Source organism: Populus nigra, chromosome 2 (genome assembly GCF_951802175.1).
Source record: "Populus nigra chromosome 2, ddPopNigr1.1, whole genome shotgun sequence".
NCBI lineage: Eukaryota > Viridiplantae > Streptophyta > Magnoliopsida > Malpighiales > Salicaceae > Populus > Populus nigra.
Genome location: NC_084853.1, coordinates 38499748 through 38515543, shown reverse-complemented (window position 1 = coordinate 38515543; position 15796 = coordinate 38499748). Strand labels below are relative to the sequence as shown.

General features: G+C 34.9%; 1 protein-coding gene across 2 annotated transcripts; it reads right to left on the bottom strand.

The window, feature by feature from the left end:
* Positions 1–414: 414 nt before the first annotated feature.
* On the bottom strand, positions 415–15182 carry LOC133681560 (uncharacterized). Of its 2 annotated transcripts, none has more exons than XM_062104634.1 (14): positions 14675–15182; positions 13421–13559; positions 12163–12382; positions 11976–12076; positions 9591–9712; positions 9391–9482; positions 8503–8608; positions 4927–5081; positions 3683–3810; positions 2283–2407; positions 1790–1887; positions 1449–1690; positions 950–1349; positions 415–864 (listed from the first exon to the last, which is right to left on the bottom strand). In XM_062104634.1, the coding sequence occupies exons 1-14, from the start codon at positions 14963–14965 to the stop codon at positions 789–791; spliced, it is 2295 nt and encodes a 764-aa protein (XP_061960618.1). In that variant the 5' UTR covers positions 14966–15182; the 3' UTR covers positions 415–788. The 2 variants fall into 2 exon arrangements, with proteins under 2 accessions (XP_061960618.1, XP_061960619.1); XM_062104635.1 differs by having other exon boundaries at positions 13518–13559; positions 14675–14814.
* Positions 15183–15796: the final 614 nt, after the last annotated feature.

Below are 15796 nucleotides of genomic sequence, written 5' to 3'. Positions count from 1 at the left end.
ATAACAATAACAAATATCCAATAGGTCTCATCATGATCTTCGATCTTTCTGACCTGAGCCATCATCTTTGCTTAGTGGAAATGCATGGACTGGGCGCTTTTGAATGATTGTCTCAATTAATTTTGATGTCTGTCCCAAAAAATAATACATACATGACGCAACTTATTTCTATTGCAGATGGAAACTGCAAAAGAGTAAGGAAACAGAGAGAGATGTGTCATCCTCTAGTGCAGTTGGCATTGTTATCTAGTGACGATCTGTATTGTAAAACACTTTTCCGAGCAATGCTATATGAATAACCGGATTTTACAAAGAATAAAATAAAAATCAAACATATTGATGAGGGAATACTTTTTCATTGCCAGAACAATCCATCAATGTATTAAGACAACACTTACCATTTGTCCATCCGTATATAACAACTTTTAAGCTTAGTTTCTGTATAAATCATATTTTGGTTTAATCATTTGTAGAATGGTTACATTGTTAAAAGTTTGAATTGGAACTTAGAATGCTAAACAGCATCTGCTATACAATTTAACAGTAGCAATGCTATAGAAACCTCTGCTGTACAAATTAACCATGCTAGTAGATCTTGGTTATATCTTTCTAAGTCCAGGGTCTAGTTCATGCAGACCCACTTGTCGAAACTGGTTGCATCTTTCGGTTAGCTTACTCAACTAGATATCAGACATGCAGCTCCGGCCCAGGATGGCAGAACAAATGAATGCAATCGAGATCATAAAAGAGAATTGCAGTTTCATATCACTACAATGAATGTATATAACTCACATGATTTGAGATACGTCCAGCATGCCTTTGTCATTTTGAGATTCCAACACCCTTTTCATGGCATTGTGACATCTGAAAAGTATTGAATTGGTCAAGAACATATACTTCAATCTTTCCAGGCACAAATATTTTAAAAACAAAGATACAGTGGGCATACCTCCAAGGCAGATGATCAAAGAACATATTTGGTGACACAACAATATCTTTAAAGACATCTCTGTTTGCTAAATAAGCTTTATAATTCCGTGCACGCTCTTGAAATCTCCAGCCCTTCCATAATGGCATACTGATGTGCCTTTGTTGGGGTACCATGTGAATCACAAGGCCTGGTAGAAACATCTCTGCACGATCCCCTGCTGATCCATTTTCAGATCTGGGGACAGTTTCCAAAAATTGTGATACAGGATCGTCCAATGAATTTATGACAGAAGTGTTATCATAAAATGGATTTTCAATATTGTCATCCTCTGTATCACCGCCACTATTGGTCCTGTCTCCACTATTGGTCCTGTCTGATTCTTTCCAGAGAGAATAACTTTGATCCACCTTGTTGCTTCCTGCAGCAAGAAAATCTTTTAGTAGAACAAACTTTTGAATGCTTACATAAAAAAGTGTGCACATCCTTCATTATAGTGAGCTGGATAATCAATACTAACCCACATAGACTTTGTGATCCAGTTCATCTACTGTGGAGGCTGCAGAATGTAGCTCTGATGGATCAGCTGCCTCAATCTCCCCCCTTTGATTCTTGCTCACACAGAGAAATTGACGAGCTAGCCTAAAAATCAAGGCTGTATCAGTCTTGGAATCCTGAGCGAGTGCCTCAATTGCAGCAGCACGAAGCCGTAGGACTGATCCAACTGAAAGCCGTGCAGAAAATTCATTGTTGTGTACAACGCTGCAGAAAGCTCAAAACTTACAACAGAAACATTTGATGAAAGACAAATGGTGAAAACTTGCTTTGGAGCTTCTGATGGCATGGAGGGCAATTAATTACCTTGTAACAAACTCTGAACATGCCTCTGCTATGACCAAATCCACACATGGAAGGGGTCCATACGCATAGACATGTAAAGCTGGGTACTGGCGATATAGCTGGTACACAGAAAAAAGATAAAGTGAACAAATAAAATAGTATTTCATAAAAATAAATAAACATACAATTTTTCAATGTGATAAAAAAACTTGGTATTGGGAGAACAACCATGTGTCCTTGCATGTTTTAGTCCCTAACCCAATGGAATGAGAGGCTCCAATTCAACAAAAAAGGTGGGTGCTAATATTGTTTTAGATCCGTGGTAGAGATGGTTTAGCTAAAAACCAGGTAATAGCAAATAGTGATCATTGCACACCAAATAAAGAAAAATACCACATTTTAGCAGAGGATCACGCACATATTTTAACATATAGAAAATCAAATTGCTTTTAAGTATACACCCACATCTTAAAGTACAGAAGATGATAAAATTGCTTCATGTAAGAAAACATACCCTCAGTCCTAGCAAAGCAGCAATGGCACCTCCTAGGGAATGGCCAACTATGCGCAGACTATAACCATCACACTCACATCCAGCTCCCAGCAATGAGGAAAGGAAGCCAGAGCTGCTTTCTGATTCTGTATCTCCATACAAGTTGCAAATAGATTAAAACAGGCATATATTGCCAGGATAAAGAAGTGCAGTACATAACTTCAATTGGCAATTTGTAATATTCTGTTTTAGGTGAATGAAAAATATACTAAGCACAGAAAAGAATTACAAAAGCTAAATAGAGAATAAGAGATCCTCCAAAAATGAAAAGAAAAGAGTCATCATCATAATAAACCAGCCCCCTCCTGCTGAATATCATTTATGGAAACCCCAAAAAAGCACAAGAAGCATGAAAGCTCAAGAAAGAAAGGAAACCTATCCATAACAATTTTCTTGAAATGCACCAGTCCTTAAACATTCCACATTATGACTGCATATATGACACAACCATTCTTTCAATTTTTTATCCTTACCGAGATGAACAAACAAACATGAACCATGAAATTCACAAATCTTTCATAATTGTACATACAATTTTATGACAAAGGCAGTTTGTACCCATTTAAGGTAACTGGGGATAACAAAGGTCCACGACCAGAAAAACAGCCCACCTTCCACACCAAATAAATAAATTAGAACAAAAATAAATCACTATATATGTATGGACAGGTAAGATCATTTGACCTCACCAAAATTTTGGAGAAAAAAAAGCATTTTGATGTTAATTGAGTAAAAGATAGAGAAAGAGAGAAGATGAGAGGTGAGGAGAGGAAAGATAAGAGAGGAAGTCAACCAGTAGAGATACCAAGAAAATTTAGTTTCAATAATTTCAAAAGCTATCTGAAAACATAACAATAGGTGAAGCTTAATGTTTACCAATGATTATTATTTTTCCACTATAAGCTTTACAACGTGTAAATGAACGGACAGAAACTTCATGAAGCTTTATGTTACAAATTCTCTAGTGAGAATGTGAGATTAAATTTTGGTCATTCCACTGCTATTTTATTGATAATCAAGGCACATATGAGTAATAAAAAGGAAATAATAAAATGAACCAAAGCCACACAGGTTTGCATATCATAGAAATTAATTGACATTCCTAACATAACTCTATGAAATATTGAGTGCTTATGACACATCAACCCTATGAAAATTCAAGTTTAGGAAATTTTCCATTACTTGAACTGTGACCAACTAGGTACTTCTACAAAACTGAAGGGCCTGGCTTAGACAACAGAGAACAATAGATGCATGAGCTAGTTATGGGATTTGTTTTTAAGACAATTTGGTCAAAAGGACTGATTTAAAATTTATGAAAAGAAAAGCGGGGTAGTGAAGCAAAAAGAAATCATGATTACCATTATTTGCAAGATTTCCTTCAAGTTGCATGTAAAGATCACGTGCAGCCTCAACTATGCCTGAGTGTCCATAGTGTGGAAAAGATGATTCCACACTTCGCTTCACATCAGGGCAAATATGGCTGCTACTGTAAAGAAGCAGAAAAGAAAGTTTCAGACCAGAAACAATTTGTTCAGTTGGGCCCAAAAGCCATAATAAAAATGAAGGCATCAATTCAATTAACAATTTTCAACCAAACAATTAAGAAAGTACTATTAGCAGGACAAAGATTCTTCTTGCGTTAGACAAAGAGCTTCTGGGAATTTACCCTAAGAAGCAAAGATACCGATAGGTAAGGTACCACAATGATGCAAAAACTTTAAGTTCCAGCCGTGCACTCACAATAAATAGAAGCATAGAATTCAGAATCAGATTACTGTTTATAATTTTCCCATACTCTTTATGATAAGAGCTCAAATGAGAAGTAATCACCTTTCTTATTATGTATCAAATAACTGACAAAGAATAGAGCATATAGAATTGATAATCCAGTAGAACAATTTATTTTGATAATTAGTCACATGTTACTACAGTTCTCTGCAAAAGAAATGTAGAAGCAAGCAAAAGAATGAGTGTTTCACGTATCAATTGGGTTTTATAGCATTATATAGACATAGAGAAGTCTGGAAAGACTGCCCCACCCTTTCCTCCCCTACACCCTCCAAAGAAAGGTTTGGGGGAGAAGACAGAAAAGCATCCCCCCAGTGGTAGACCAGACCTTAGTTAAGCTCCAGAAGGGGATGGGATGATTTCTTGACTCAATTGTATCAAACAACTTCTAATCAAATGCAATTGGGAATTCAGAGAAAAGTCAAACAAACAAAATCCTGACCCCTGTTACTTACCGCAATAAAGTGGTAGTAATCAATATTGGTAAGTTGTCCTCAGTGTTGTCATTAGTTTGAAAAAATAACCATAATGCAGTCTCTGTTCTGTTTCTTTCATGAATAATAATGGTTTTGAACTCCAGAATATATTTTACTGAATCTTCAATTCAATAAATTTACAAATTATTTTAGCAGAAATGGCATAAATAACTAAACGCTAGTTTTTTGCACAATACAATTGATTAACCAGTGTGGCATTAGTATGGTGAAATTCATGCTTTATTGACACTTATCACATAGAGGCATAAATTCATGTGTGTGTGTGTGTGTGGATGGAGAGTGAGAGAGAGCGAGAGAGAGAGAGAGAGAGAACATGCTTTATCAACCCATCCAAGTCTTCTCTAGAAAGAAGGCATTCTCTTCCCAAACCATCTGTTATGAGGTCTTCAGGGGTCTCAGTTCCTCGTATAGAGATCACTACAGATCTTAGATGGCGTAGAACCACAACGAAGTATGCAGCTTCACATTTTTCCTGAATAAAAAAGAAGACATTAAATCAACTGCAGGAAATCGATATTTAGCATTCCTTACAGTGCAAAATTGTGGAGATTGTCATCTATTCATATATCAACAATGAGACTTTTGTAAATCATTAGGAAGAAGCAATCTCTCTTGCCTCTTTTAGTAATTTCATACTGAAGTCTTCGCATTATTTGTATGCGGGATAGCAATCCTTCAGTGAAGAGGGTTTTCTAAAATTTATTGATTATTTTACACCTACAGTAATTCATTAACATTTTTTATATAATAAATACTGACAGCACAAAAGCCTTAACATTAGATGGAACCTTGGCTTTCAAATAAAAATAATAAAAGAAAAATAGTAAAATGAAAAATGGCCACCATGCCCTTCATCCTTGTGTCTTCAAAGAGTAAAAAAACTAACAAAAGAAGATCCTTAGTATCTACCTCATATAAAATCCCAACATTACCACTTTGCAAAATGCAAAAACTTGAAATTGGAGCATTATAAAGTCGAGAAAGATGGGAGAAGGTGATGTACTTCTTTCTCTTAGCACTATTCTACTCTATTTCTCTCCTGTTAGAGTAAAAACCCTAATCCTAATCCCTAATTCTCCAAACCTAACTCACCATAAATACTTAGTGAGTCTCCAGTTGTCTTACATCAATTGGTATTAGACCTAAAGCGATCCCCCTCTTTTTATTTCTTTCCCCTATAAAGCATACATAATTTGCTTTTTTCAAAACTAAGTTTTTCATATGACAATATGTATTCTCAAGTCAATGAATGCTATGGGTGGAAATCTTAAGAAATCTTGTGACCAACTATCTAGGCGATAATCATGCTAAGATATCTTGTGACAAACTGCTCATTCAATCAAATGCTATTTTATTAGTCTAGTGAATCAAGTACTGTATCCTATCACAATGGATATGCTCTGTCAACTTTTTGTCTTTATGGTTTGTTGGAAAATATAGTCATGTTTGATCAGTTTTTCTTTATTCTATCAACATGAATAGAGTGCCTTTTTCCCGATGAGCTGGTGGATGTAACTTCAACCAAAGGGCATCTTTTTGGACAAAAAAACCTTGCAATGAAGAAATTCGCATTTTGGGCGAACTGGCTGGGCATCCAAGCGCAGAGATGGAGATGGCTCTGCTGTGATAGAGGATGAAGGAGAATCCGTAGGCAACTGGTCCGGAGAGAGCTTTTTCTCAATCTATTTGATGAATATCAGATCCAGTGTTAAGTCTTTTGGTAAGCGGGAGTAATCTTAGACGAATCTAGATATTAGATATTGGTGATAGTATTGCTATGCTTTGCTTTAAAGGGAAAATATATACAATAGATGTTCTGAATAGGACTTTTTTTTTATAACAACAAAGAATATGAAACTTTAGTCAAGCAAGAGAAGCCCCTTCAAACAACAATCGCAATCAACTGCTGAAGCAATTGCAATTACTGACAAGACTTTAGGGAAACTAGGTTCCTACCAAGAGGGATCAATGTAATCAGTATGTCATGAAGAATGTGAAGAGAGGAAAGTTGCAGCTACATCAAATCCAAAAAAGCCACAACTAGAGTAACATGTACAAGCACCACGAGGTGAAGTTAATAAAGTTGACGGAGACACTATTCAATACAATAGAAGTAGAAAAGCTAAAAGATAAGTAAATTATTGATAGTGAGAGCACAATATAATTTTTGGCTCTTGTTGATTTTATAACACCTAAGAACCATCGAATGTCAATTCATTTCAAGGTCTTGCAATTATTTAGTAAAGGTGAGATCAATTCAAGAAATCTCCAAGGTTCCACATTTTGCATGTTCCAAGTGTGAGAAGCTTAATATCACAACACTTCAAACTCAAGATCGAGTTTTCTCTAACCACTGGTTGAATGATGTAGCCATCAAAAAGAAAGAAGTTTTTGAATTACCTCATTTTGATTTTCAATTCTCTATATTCTAGTTTATCTTGTAAACTTAGTCCATTTAGGAATTTGTCTTGCTTAGCTTTTGGTACCTATAAAAGGAGCACTTATTTTATGTGATAGGAAGGATTTTGATACTGGAAGTATGAATTTTGGTCTAGTTTATGGTTGTGGCCTTAACTGTTTGCTCTCTTCCCTTTTCTTTAAGCAATATTTTCCTCTTACTTTCTTCTATTTCTTTCTTGCTACAGTAACCTCGATTTCTATTCACTCCTACAGTAAAAATCCTAATTTCCTAAATCACTAATTCTCAAAACCTAGCTCTACCATATCCTTTATGGGGCACTCATCCAAAGTTGCCCTACATCAGGTACTTAAATAGATCTCATGCTGTTATACATAAACCATTTTGAACAATCTTCCATGTAAGCCGTAATAAACTACTCCATATTTGTGGGTTAAATTGGTTAAGAGTTCAAAGATGGATAACGTTGAACCATTGAAATACTTGATTTGGGTGCAACACTAAATACAGCACTGTTTACATTGAATTTGGAGCCCAAAATGACTTTAAGCTGGCATGTGGTTCACAAAATCTGACCTTTTCCTCTGGAATCCCTCCCAGGAATGTGACACAAGACAGATCCTTGGGATATGAAGTTTCTGCATTTGGTTGGGAATTTGAGAACTTCAAGGAAAAGATAGTTTTTTGCATTTGTTTTTTCATTGGAAACCCTAAAGATACTTAGCATAAATTACAATCATACCCTTGTTATCATTATGGTTTATTGAATTATTAAGTGCAATGGTGAAGCTAAAAGTGTTTTTAAAGGGGGCAAAGTATACATGAACATGCAATTAACTTTTTCATGAAATTGAACTAATCATATAAGAATATAAAAACTCAAATTAGTTAATCGATATATGTGAAATGGTATGTAAATTATAAAGAAAAATAAATTAGAAATAAAAAAGAAATTGAGTGTGAAGACAACCTATATTTATGACCATATTAAGCATTTCAAAATGAATAAGCAACAGTTCAAACCGTACTAGATTCCATTATTATGGCAACAGGAGCAGTAGATAATTATAAATAATTTTTTAAAAGATGTTAAAAAAACCTAGAGATTTAGTATTAGTTTTTACCAAAAGTTATCCTTATTTTTCTTTTAAGATCATACTCACTACATTCATATTGAGGTGTGGGAAATATAAAAAAACTAAGTATATTATTATTCTAACACTGAACAATAAGGATATATATCTGTCACAATATTAAAATTCATTTCCCAAGCACTTGCCCCCAAAAAAAGGGGGGTGTAAGAGGATTTGGAATATGAAATTTTTGAGAAAGTTGGATTCCAAGGACAACCGAACACATTAATGCTTGGAATCTCACTTTCCTATCTAATTTTGAGAAATAACAGCCACCTAACATAACAAACCATGTCCAAACAAATTTTCTATCAAAGTTAGGATAAGAATATGAATTTCACCTGACAAACACGACCACGTCGAAGTGCTTCTGGGGGTAAATTAGTATATTTTAAAAAGGCTGCTGCATGACCCCGCCACCAGTTATCTCCAGAGAGAGAGGGCCGCCTAAGAGAAGAAAAGGCATTCATGTATGACCAATCTGAGAATGGAATGATCTCTTGCCCTTGCACTTAAGATGGCATACAGTGTAATTTGCATAAAGGCACATGACTATTTGCATGTTTGTATGCATGTATGTATTACTTGCCCTCCGCCTAAAAGTTTCATCCTGTTCTTCTTCAATGTGACTTCTTTGGAATATATTCTTACATTCACGTCCACATTAACAGTTTACATTTGCAAAGCTATACATGTGATTTCTCTTATTGGCCCCGATCTAAAATGGTGGGCAATATCAACATTCTACTTCATTTATGTATAATAAGGAAATGTAAGGACATTGAGATAAATAACAATCAACTGGAAAACCAGAATTCATGACATGCAAGGCTAAAATTCCAAGGATTGTCTAGGGTATGAGTTGCTTTTCCTACAGCAGGTTCAGTCCACAATCTCTCACGTACAATTGGGAACATGGAAAGGAGTAATATCCCTTTCATTCAAGTCTGGGTTTCTTTAAGGGAAACAAGGAGGAGGACTATTCCGTTCGTTCAAGCCTAGGTTTCTTTAAGGGAAACAACAAGAAAAAATCCTAGGTGTGAACTGTCATGTAACCTCTCTCACAGACAAAATTCCTTGCATGAATATTAATGTTTTGATCCGTAAAACAAAATCCAACAAAAGAAAAGGAAAAAAGAAACAAGATCCAGCAATTTCCATTAATATAATGTAGATGTATGTCATACTAATATACATGCATTAAGCAAGATACCCTGTGAACAAATGACCTGTTACGAGTCCATGGAGTCAAAATCCTTTGCCTGTAGAGCCATGCACAAGGAAAAAATACAGTATGTCTTCCAAAATCAAGCAATGGACCCTGAAAAACATAGCAGCTTTACAAAATATGCCAGAGTAGTCTTCACAAAATTGAAAACAAGGACAGAAAAAGAAAGCATGAATTAATTAGAAAGTTGAATCACAGTACAGTGTATGCAGCTTCAGCAAATTCATGAAAAGCAAAGGCCTCCTGAATCATTTCTCTAGGTGCTTCTACCAATCCATCATGAGATTTAGGGGATTCGCTATGCCTCTGCAACAAAGCTAGACCTGCAGAAAGAGCGTACCACATTTAAGGTAGATTAACAAAAGGATAATAGATGTCAAAGAACCATCTCAACCCAATAGCTTAAGCTGTTATGTGAGGTTTCAAAATATGATTTATATTATTCTCTACCACACTCTCTCAAGTGAAAGCCCTTTGGGCTTGAAACTTACATAGGCTTACATTACCTTGTGCTTAATTTTTATCAAATAAATAGGGATAGTGAGATTTGAACTCGTGACCACTTGGTCATCAAGGCTCTGATACCATGTTAAGGAACCATATCAACTCAATAGCTGAAACTATTAGGTGAGGTCTCAAGATATAATTTATATTATTCGAACAAAAAAAAAACACTAGACAGAGACTTCAAAGTGTAGGCAACAATCTACACCAAAGAACTAAGCTGTCCTTTTCTTATAACGAATTGCAAATGAACGAGTTAACAGATAGCAGCAGCAACAAATGGAGAATTTAAATAGCTTAAGGGCTCATTCGTGGCACATAAATATTAAAATGGCAACTTGACTCATGTGGGATTCACTCACTAATCAGGCCAAGCAGACACAAATCCTAGAGAAACAAGCAAGCTCTACTTTCCCAAAAAAACAAATGGTTCACTGACAGGCCCAAAACCAGCTTGGGCTTCAGGGAAAAACCAAATCAACTAACAAAGAGTACAGCAAAACTTAATCCATCAAGGTCACCTATCAGTACGAGTAATGCCAATCTTACAAAACAAACCATAAACACACATGGAAAAAATTATTTAAGAAGTTAGCTCACGCATCATATACATAGGTTATTCTAAACGCAGAAATGTCATAGGTTCCATAACATGGCAATGACAAAGTGTATGTCTGGAAGCCTCGGTGGACACCATGTTTGTTTGTAAAAAAATTTAGTGTGCAAAGCATTTTCCATTCAATATGTAAACCAATATCAAATCCCTTATAAAACTGATGTGGGAATACCCATTCAACACCCCCTCTCATGTGCAGGCCCTTTACACAAACAAATAGGATCTTGTTGTCATGATTGATTAGACTGCGACGAAGTCACAAGTCATTGATATAAGCATTTATAATGCCCATAAAATAAGTAAATTCAAGTAGTTAGTGAAAAACAGAAAAGGTAAGACATGAAAGAACAGAGTTTGAAGAACATGCATATGGGAATGTGAGTGGTGTGTGCCTGCATGTTAAGAACATGCATCTTCAAATAAAAAAACAATCTGGTTATAGAATCTCTGCAACAGTAACTCAGCAGTATCCCTATTTAGATGTCCAATGATTTGAGTTTTTAGAACAACTGGCCCATTAATATTTTAAAGAGATGCTATTTCTTTTCCTTTCTGTTGATTAGATGCTTTTTATAATTTCAATACAGTGTCTCTTCCAAAACTTAATTCAACTAAATGCAAAGTAAAAAGCCAGTGTGATGGGAGAAGGCTGCAGTCCAGTACCATTTCTAATAGCCCAATTAAAGAGTGGATTTTTCTAGTTTATGACTAACAAAGTCAAAGTTTGGCAATAAAATGAATTTTAGGAACAAACAAATGAATCAAAGCTTTGGATCTGATAGAGAACACCTTGAGCTTTAACACAAGTGGCAAGAAAAAAATTCAGCACTCCAAGAGGACCAACCACTTGGTACAACTTCCACTAACATTTAGCCATATGGACAAATTACCAATTTACTGACATCTTTCTTGTATCCGTTCTTTATTTTCCTAAATCTTTTAAGTTAAGATTTAATTTCATATATATGACTCAATTTTTTTCAGAATATAGTACCCGGGTGGGTGCTCCTAGAGTAAACTTGAACACATCACGGGAAAGTATAGATTTGAACAATACTGCATACAAAACCAAGAGAAGAAGGACAAGATAAGAGAAGAAGTTTCTGCAAACCAAGTCAAAGTGCTACACGGTCATGGACCACACAAGTCCCATGGCGAAGCACTTTGACTTGTTCAAAGTATAGATTTGAACAATACTACATACAAAACCAACAAAAGAAAGACAAAATAAGAGAAGAAGCAAGTGCAAACCAAGTCAAGGTGCTACACCATCATGTCCCACTGATGAACTAAAGATTGATTTGATTAGTCTTTAGGATTCCATCTTAATTAATGATCTGTAGCTCTCAAATTGCTGACCCTTTTAGAAGAGGAAGTATGCCTAACAGCAGTTCATATTAAGACAGAGATTATAGAACACTAACAACTCATTATGCAACATGCAACTGCATGAGGTGAAAACAAACCTGCCAGAAGTTCTAAATGTCCAGTGCCTGATGCCCGATAGGCAACAAGATCACCCAATAATCGTGCTACTGAGTAAACTTCATCTTCCTTGGACACACGCCTAGAGGAATTAGAGAAAGAAGTTGAATATCAGATAGTTGATAAAAATTCAAATCTCAGAGGTTAATCCAGTGCAGATAAAGATACATGTATTTGACACGCCCCAGACAGCACAAAGCCTCACGAATTCCATGGTCAAACACCTCTTGATAGTGCGCCTTCCATACATCATCTTGGGTTTGATAAAAAGACCTCCATCTTAGGACCGCAGGTCCCACAAAAATATGGATTAGTGGAATAGTACAGACTGCGATAACAAATGAAATGAGTAGTTTTGTCTTCCACTTGTTACCATTTGAAGCTGTCCCTGCATGAGAAACATTTTTCAAAAAGAACTCAAGTTTTTGCAGGAGAACAGAAACAAAGAGTCATTAAACTTGTTTATGAGAAATGCACTCTAGTATCTACTAGGCTAAACCCTTGAATCTGCAAGAGAGCTCCAAAAGCCAAATTTTGCTCATCGAAAAGGCTAATGAAAAACAAAGTCATAGGTGCAATTATAGCCAAGAAGCCCTGACTAAATGGAAACAAAATCCCAATGAAATAGAAACTATCAACAATAATAAACATGAAATGATCTAAACAAGAAATTTTTAGCATAACAATACAACTCCAAAATTTGTAAAGCTAAATGGTTAATGATGGTGGGACTAAATATCTATATGCTCGACTAAATCAATGCCTCTTCACAACATCAAATCCTATAATGTGCCACCTGCTGTGCATCAACAATTCCAACACAAGCTCAAAATGCTGCAATTATCAACTGTATAACTCCATTGCCAAGGTAGCCGTCAACACACTATAACTAGCTTATGCATTACTTATGCAAAAGTGCAGATAAAAGAACTACCTCCAAGTTTGAAGAGAATAGTGCACGGGGGTCTTCAAAATTTCTTGCTGCATTTAATGAATTCTTCCCCAATTGTTAGCCATACTAACATGGCCTATAAACAATTCCCTTGGTTTGTTTGTTTTTTATACTTTGATTTTAGGCCTTGTAGTTCAAGTTAAAAATTATCTAGATAGCTTCTCTCTTTATCAGCCAATCTCATTTTGGAAGGCCTGATCCGTTAATCTCTGTTTCACTCTAGATTGCATTTCCCATCTTGAGTATGAATAAAATCAGAGTTTTCAACACCTCCTACTGTGGATACATGAACCAGAAAATGTAGATTTCAAATTGTAGATTTTGGAAATGATTGAGCCGATACTTAACAGGTGGAAGTACAGTGACAGTAATAATGAGATAAAGCAGAAACAAGCATTGCTACAGATGCAAATCGATTATTCACAAAAGATAATAAACACTATAAAAGACTAAAAACAAACTAAGTCAATTTACCTGGTTGACATTCACTTGATGTCCCATCATGAGAGATATATTTAGCCACATTAAACACAAGGTAAATTGCAGTTAAAATTTGCAGCAGAGTCATTACCAATGCAAAACGACTCCACCAAAGCCATGTTTTGTACCTCAGCTGTTCAGCGATAAAAAGAATTGTTAAATTGAGGTAAAAAGCAAAGCAAACTAGCAAAATATATTAACGTGTGTTTGTAAGGTCAAAATAAAATGTTCAAGCACATTCCCTACTTTAATTTTTCATCACAACAGTGTTACCAATACTTGAACCAAGCTGAAGAAATATGCATTGAACAATTTACAAAGAAACCAAAAATTACTAATTCCCATTTTTCCAACAGTCAATCCTTAAGACTTAAATCATTTCATTTTTCTGTTTATTAAAAGGAAAAGCTTGTTATCCTTTTCCTCCCTAAATCACACGAGGAAATTTAACAACAAATTCTCGTTTCATTGGAAAACCTGTTATTAAAAAAAAAAGGGATGATCAAGACACCACAAATACTAAAAAGCCTATCACATGCGCTCCAAGTAACAAAACAGTTCCAGAAAACAAAATCGTTGTTCTCACCACTGTTAGAACACATGACATGCAATGATTTTAAAAAGGAAATTGTCACTGATCCAATCGTGGACAGTAACTAATGTAACCAGATTAACTCAAGCAAACTAGTCTTCTCTGGTTTATTTTTCTTTAACCTCTTACCTCTTTGCAAAGAGGAGAAACATATTTCACATTTTTTCAGCCAGTTTCAGCTTTGCACTGAAAATCCATGTTGTTCCATTCCAATTCTTATATTGTTCACCTAATCTGACCTAAAAGTTCTAACAAAAATAACCGTAAAGATTGAATGCACATTTCAAATACAAACCCAAAAAAGCATTTTTCCTCCCATCCAGATGCTATCTACCTAAGGAACCAAAAGTAAAATATAAAATGTAACTTAACATGCATCCTTGCCATCCAGCTCTTAAACATGCAATCCTCTATATACAAATTTAGTAAAAAAGGTGAGAAAGACAAGCCATTTCTAAAACCATCCAAATTCACTAAACCAACCATCAAAATTCTGCAACCAACTGAACATAACACGTACTGAAACCCGGTCAAAACTAATGCAAAAGACTCGGCTGAAATAAGCTCGACAAACAAGAATTCTAATTACCAAAAAAATAGTTAAACCTGTAAAAGAAATTTTTTTTTCTCTTCAAAGGAGAGAGCTGGGCATATACCCGTCTTCGATGACGATTAATGGAGTCGATAGCAGAAGAATCAAGAGGAGAATCAAGAATGGAAAAGGCAGTAGCCTTTTGTGCAATCCCGGACTTAAACATGGCAAATATTTTGAAAGCAGCAGCCAAAGACACCATTGCAACAGGAATAGTTATTCTGTTAAGTTCACAACCAGGAAACACGAGAAACAAAAGAACCCCACCAACAATCACCACAGCTAGATTTGAAAAACCCAACATTATCGTACTTATTCGCAAACTGTTCACCGTTGAAGAAACCCACATTGCCATTGCCTCTCAAGTTTCAGGCTTTATTCTTTGGAAAGAACAAGGTGGGTTTCTCTGAATTGCTGTGAAGATCGTCAAATCAAACGGTGCCAAACATGAGAAAAAGAGAATTTGGGTTTGCAATGACACATGTTTGTTCGCCGATAATGCAATAAAAGTCTTCTCTGATTTTTCTCTTTGAAAAGCTGACCTGTTTGTTCATTGTTGTCTGTTGAATTGATTAACCAAAAAGTGAAAATTGATTCGTCAACTAATTATTAATTAATAAGCTAATAATAATTCTAAAAAAAAAACCTTAAGAAAAAAAAAATTCTTGGGTTTGGCATTCTGGTATTGTCATCGGTTTTTACATAGCCTAAGAGTGTATTTGATATTGCGATAACTTTTGTAGTTGTAGTTTGAAAAAAAAATTATTTTATAAAAAGTACTTTTAGTTGTGGTTGATTTGAAAAAATAAGTGTTTGGTTAAAATTGTGGTTAAAATTGAGGTTGAAGAAAAAATAGTTTTAATGTGTTTGGTTAAAAATGCTTTTGAAATTGAGGTTATAAAATAATTTTTAAAATATATATATTAATATTGATGGTTTTTAATTTAAATATTGTGAATTTAACTATTACTATTACATCATGAAATAAATTACACTTTATATAAAAAAAATTACTTTAACAAAAACTATCTAAAATTCTATTATGTACAAAATTCATCCGACAAAAACTACAAAATTAGGTAAAATATTATCAAAAATAAAATTAAGATTACAATACGAGTAAATTTAATTCACCTTAAACTAATTTAAAAAAAAAACAAAAAATAATTTTTATTCACGTTCACGT

Coding starts and splice junctions, on each gene's coding strand:
- LOC133681560 (XM_062104634.1), bottom strand. CDS start 14,965: ATGGCAATGTGGGTTTCTTCAACGGTGAACAGTTTGCGAATAAGTACG. Junction 12,383..13,420: donor ATCAAGTGAATGTCAACCAG/GTAAATTGACTT, acceptor TTTCTCATGCAG/GGACAGCTTCAAATGGTAAC. Junction 5,082..8,502: donor GACGTGGTCGTGTTTGTCAG/GTGAAATTCATA, acceptor TTTTTTATTCAG/GAAAAATGTGAAGCTGCATA.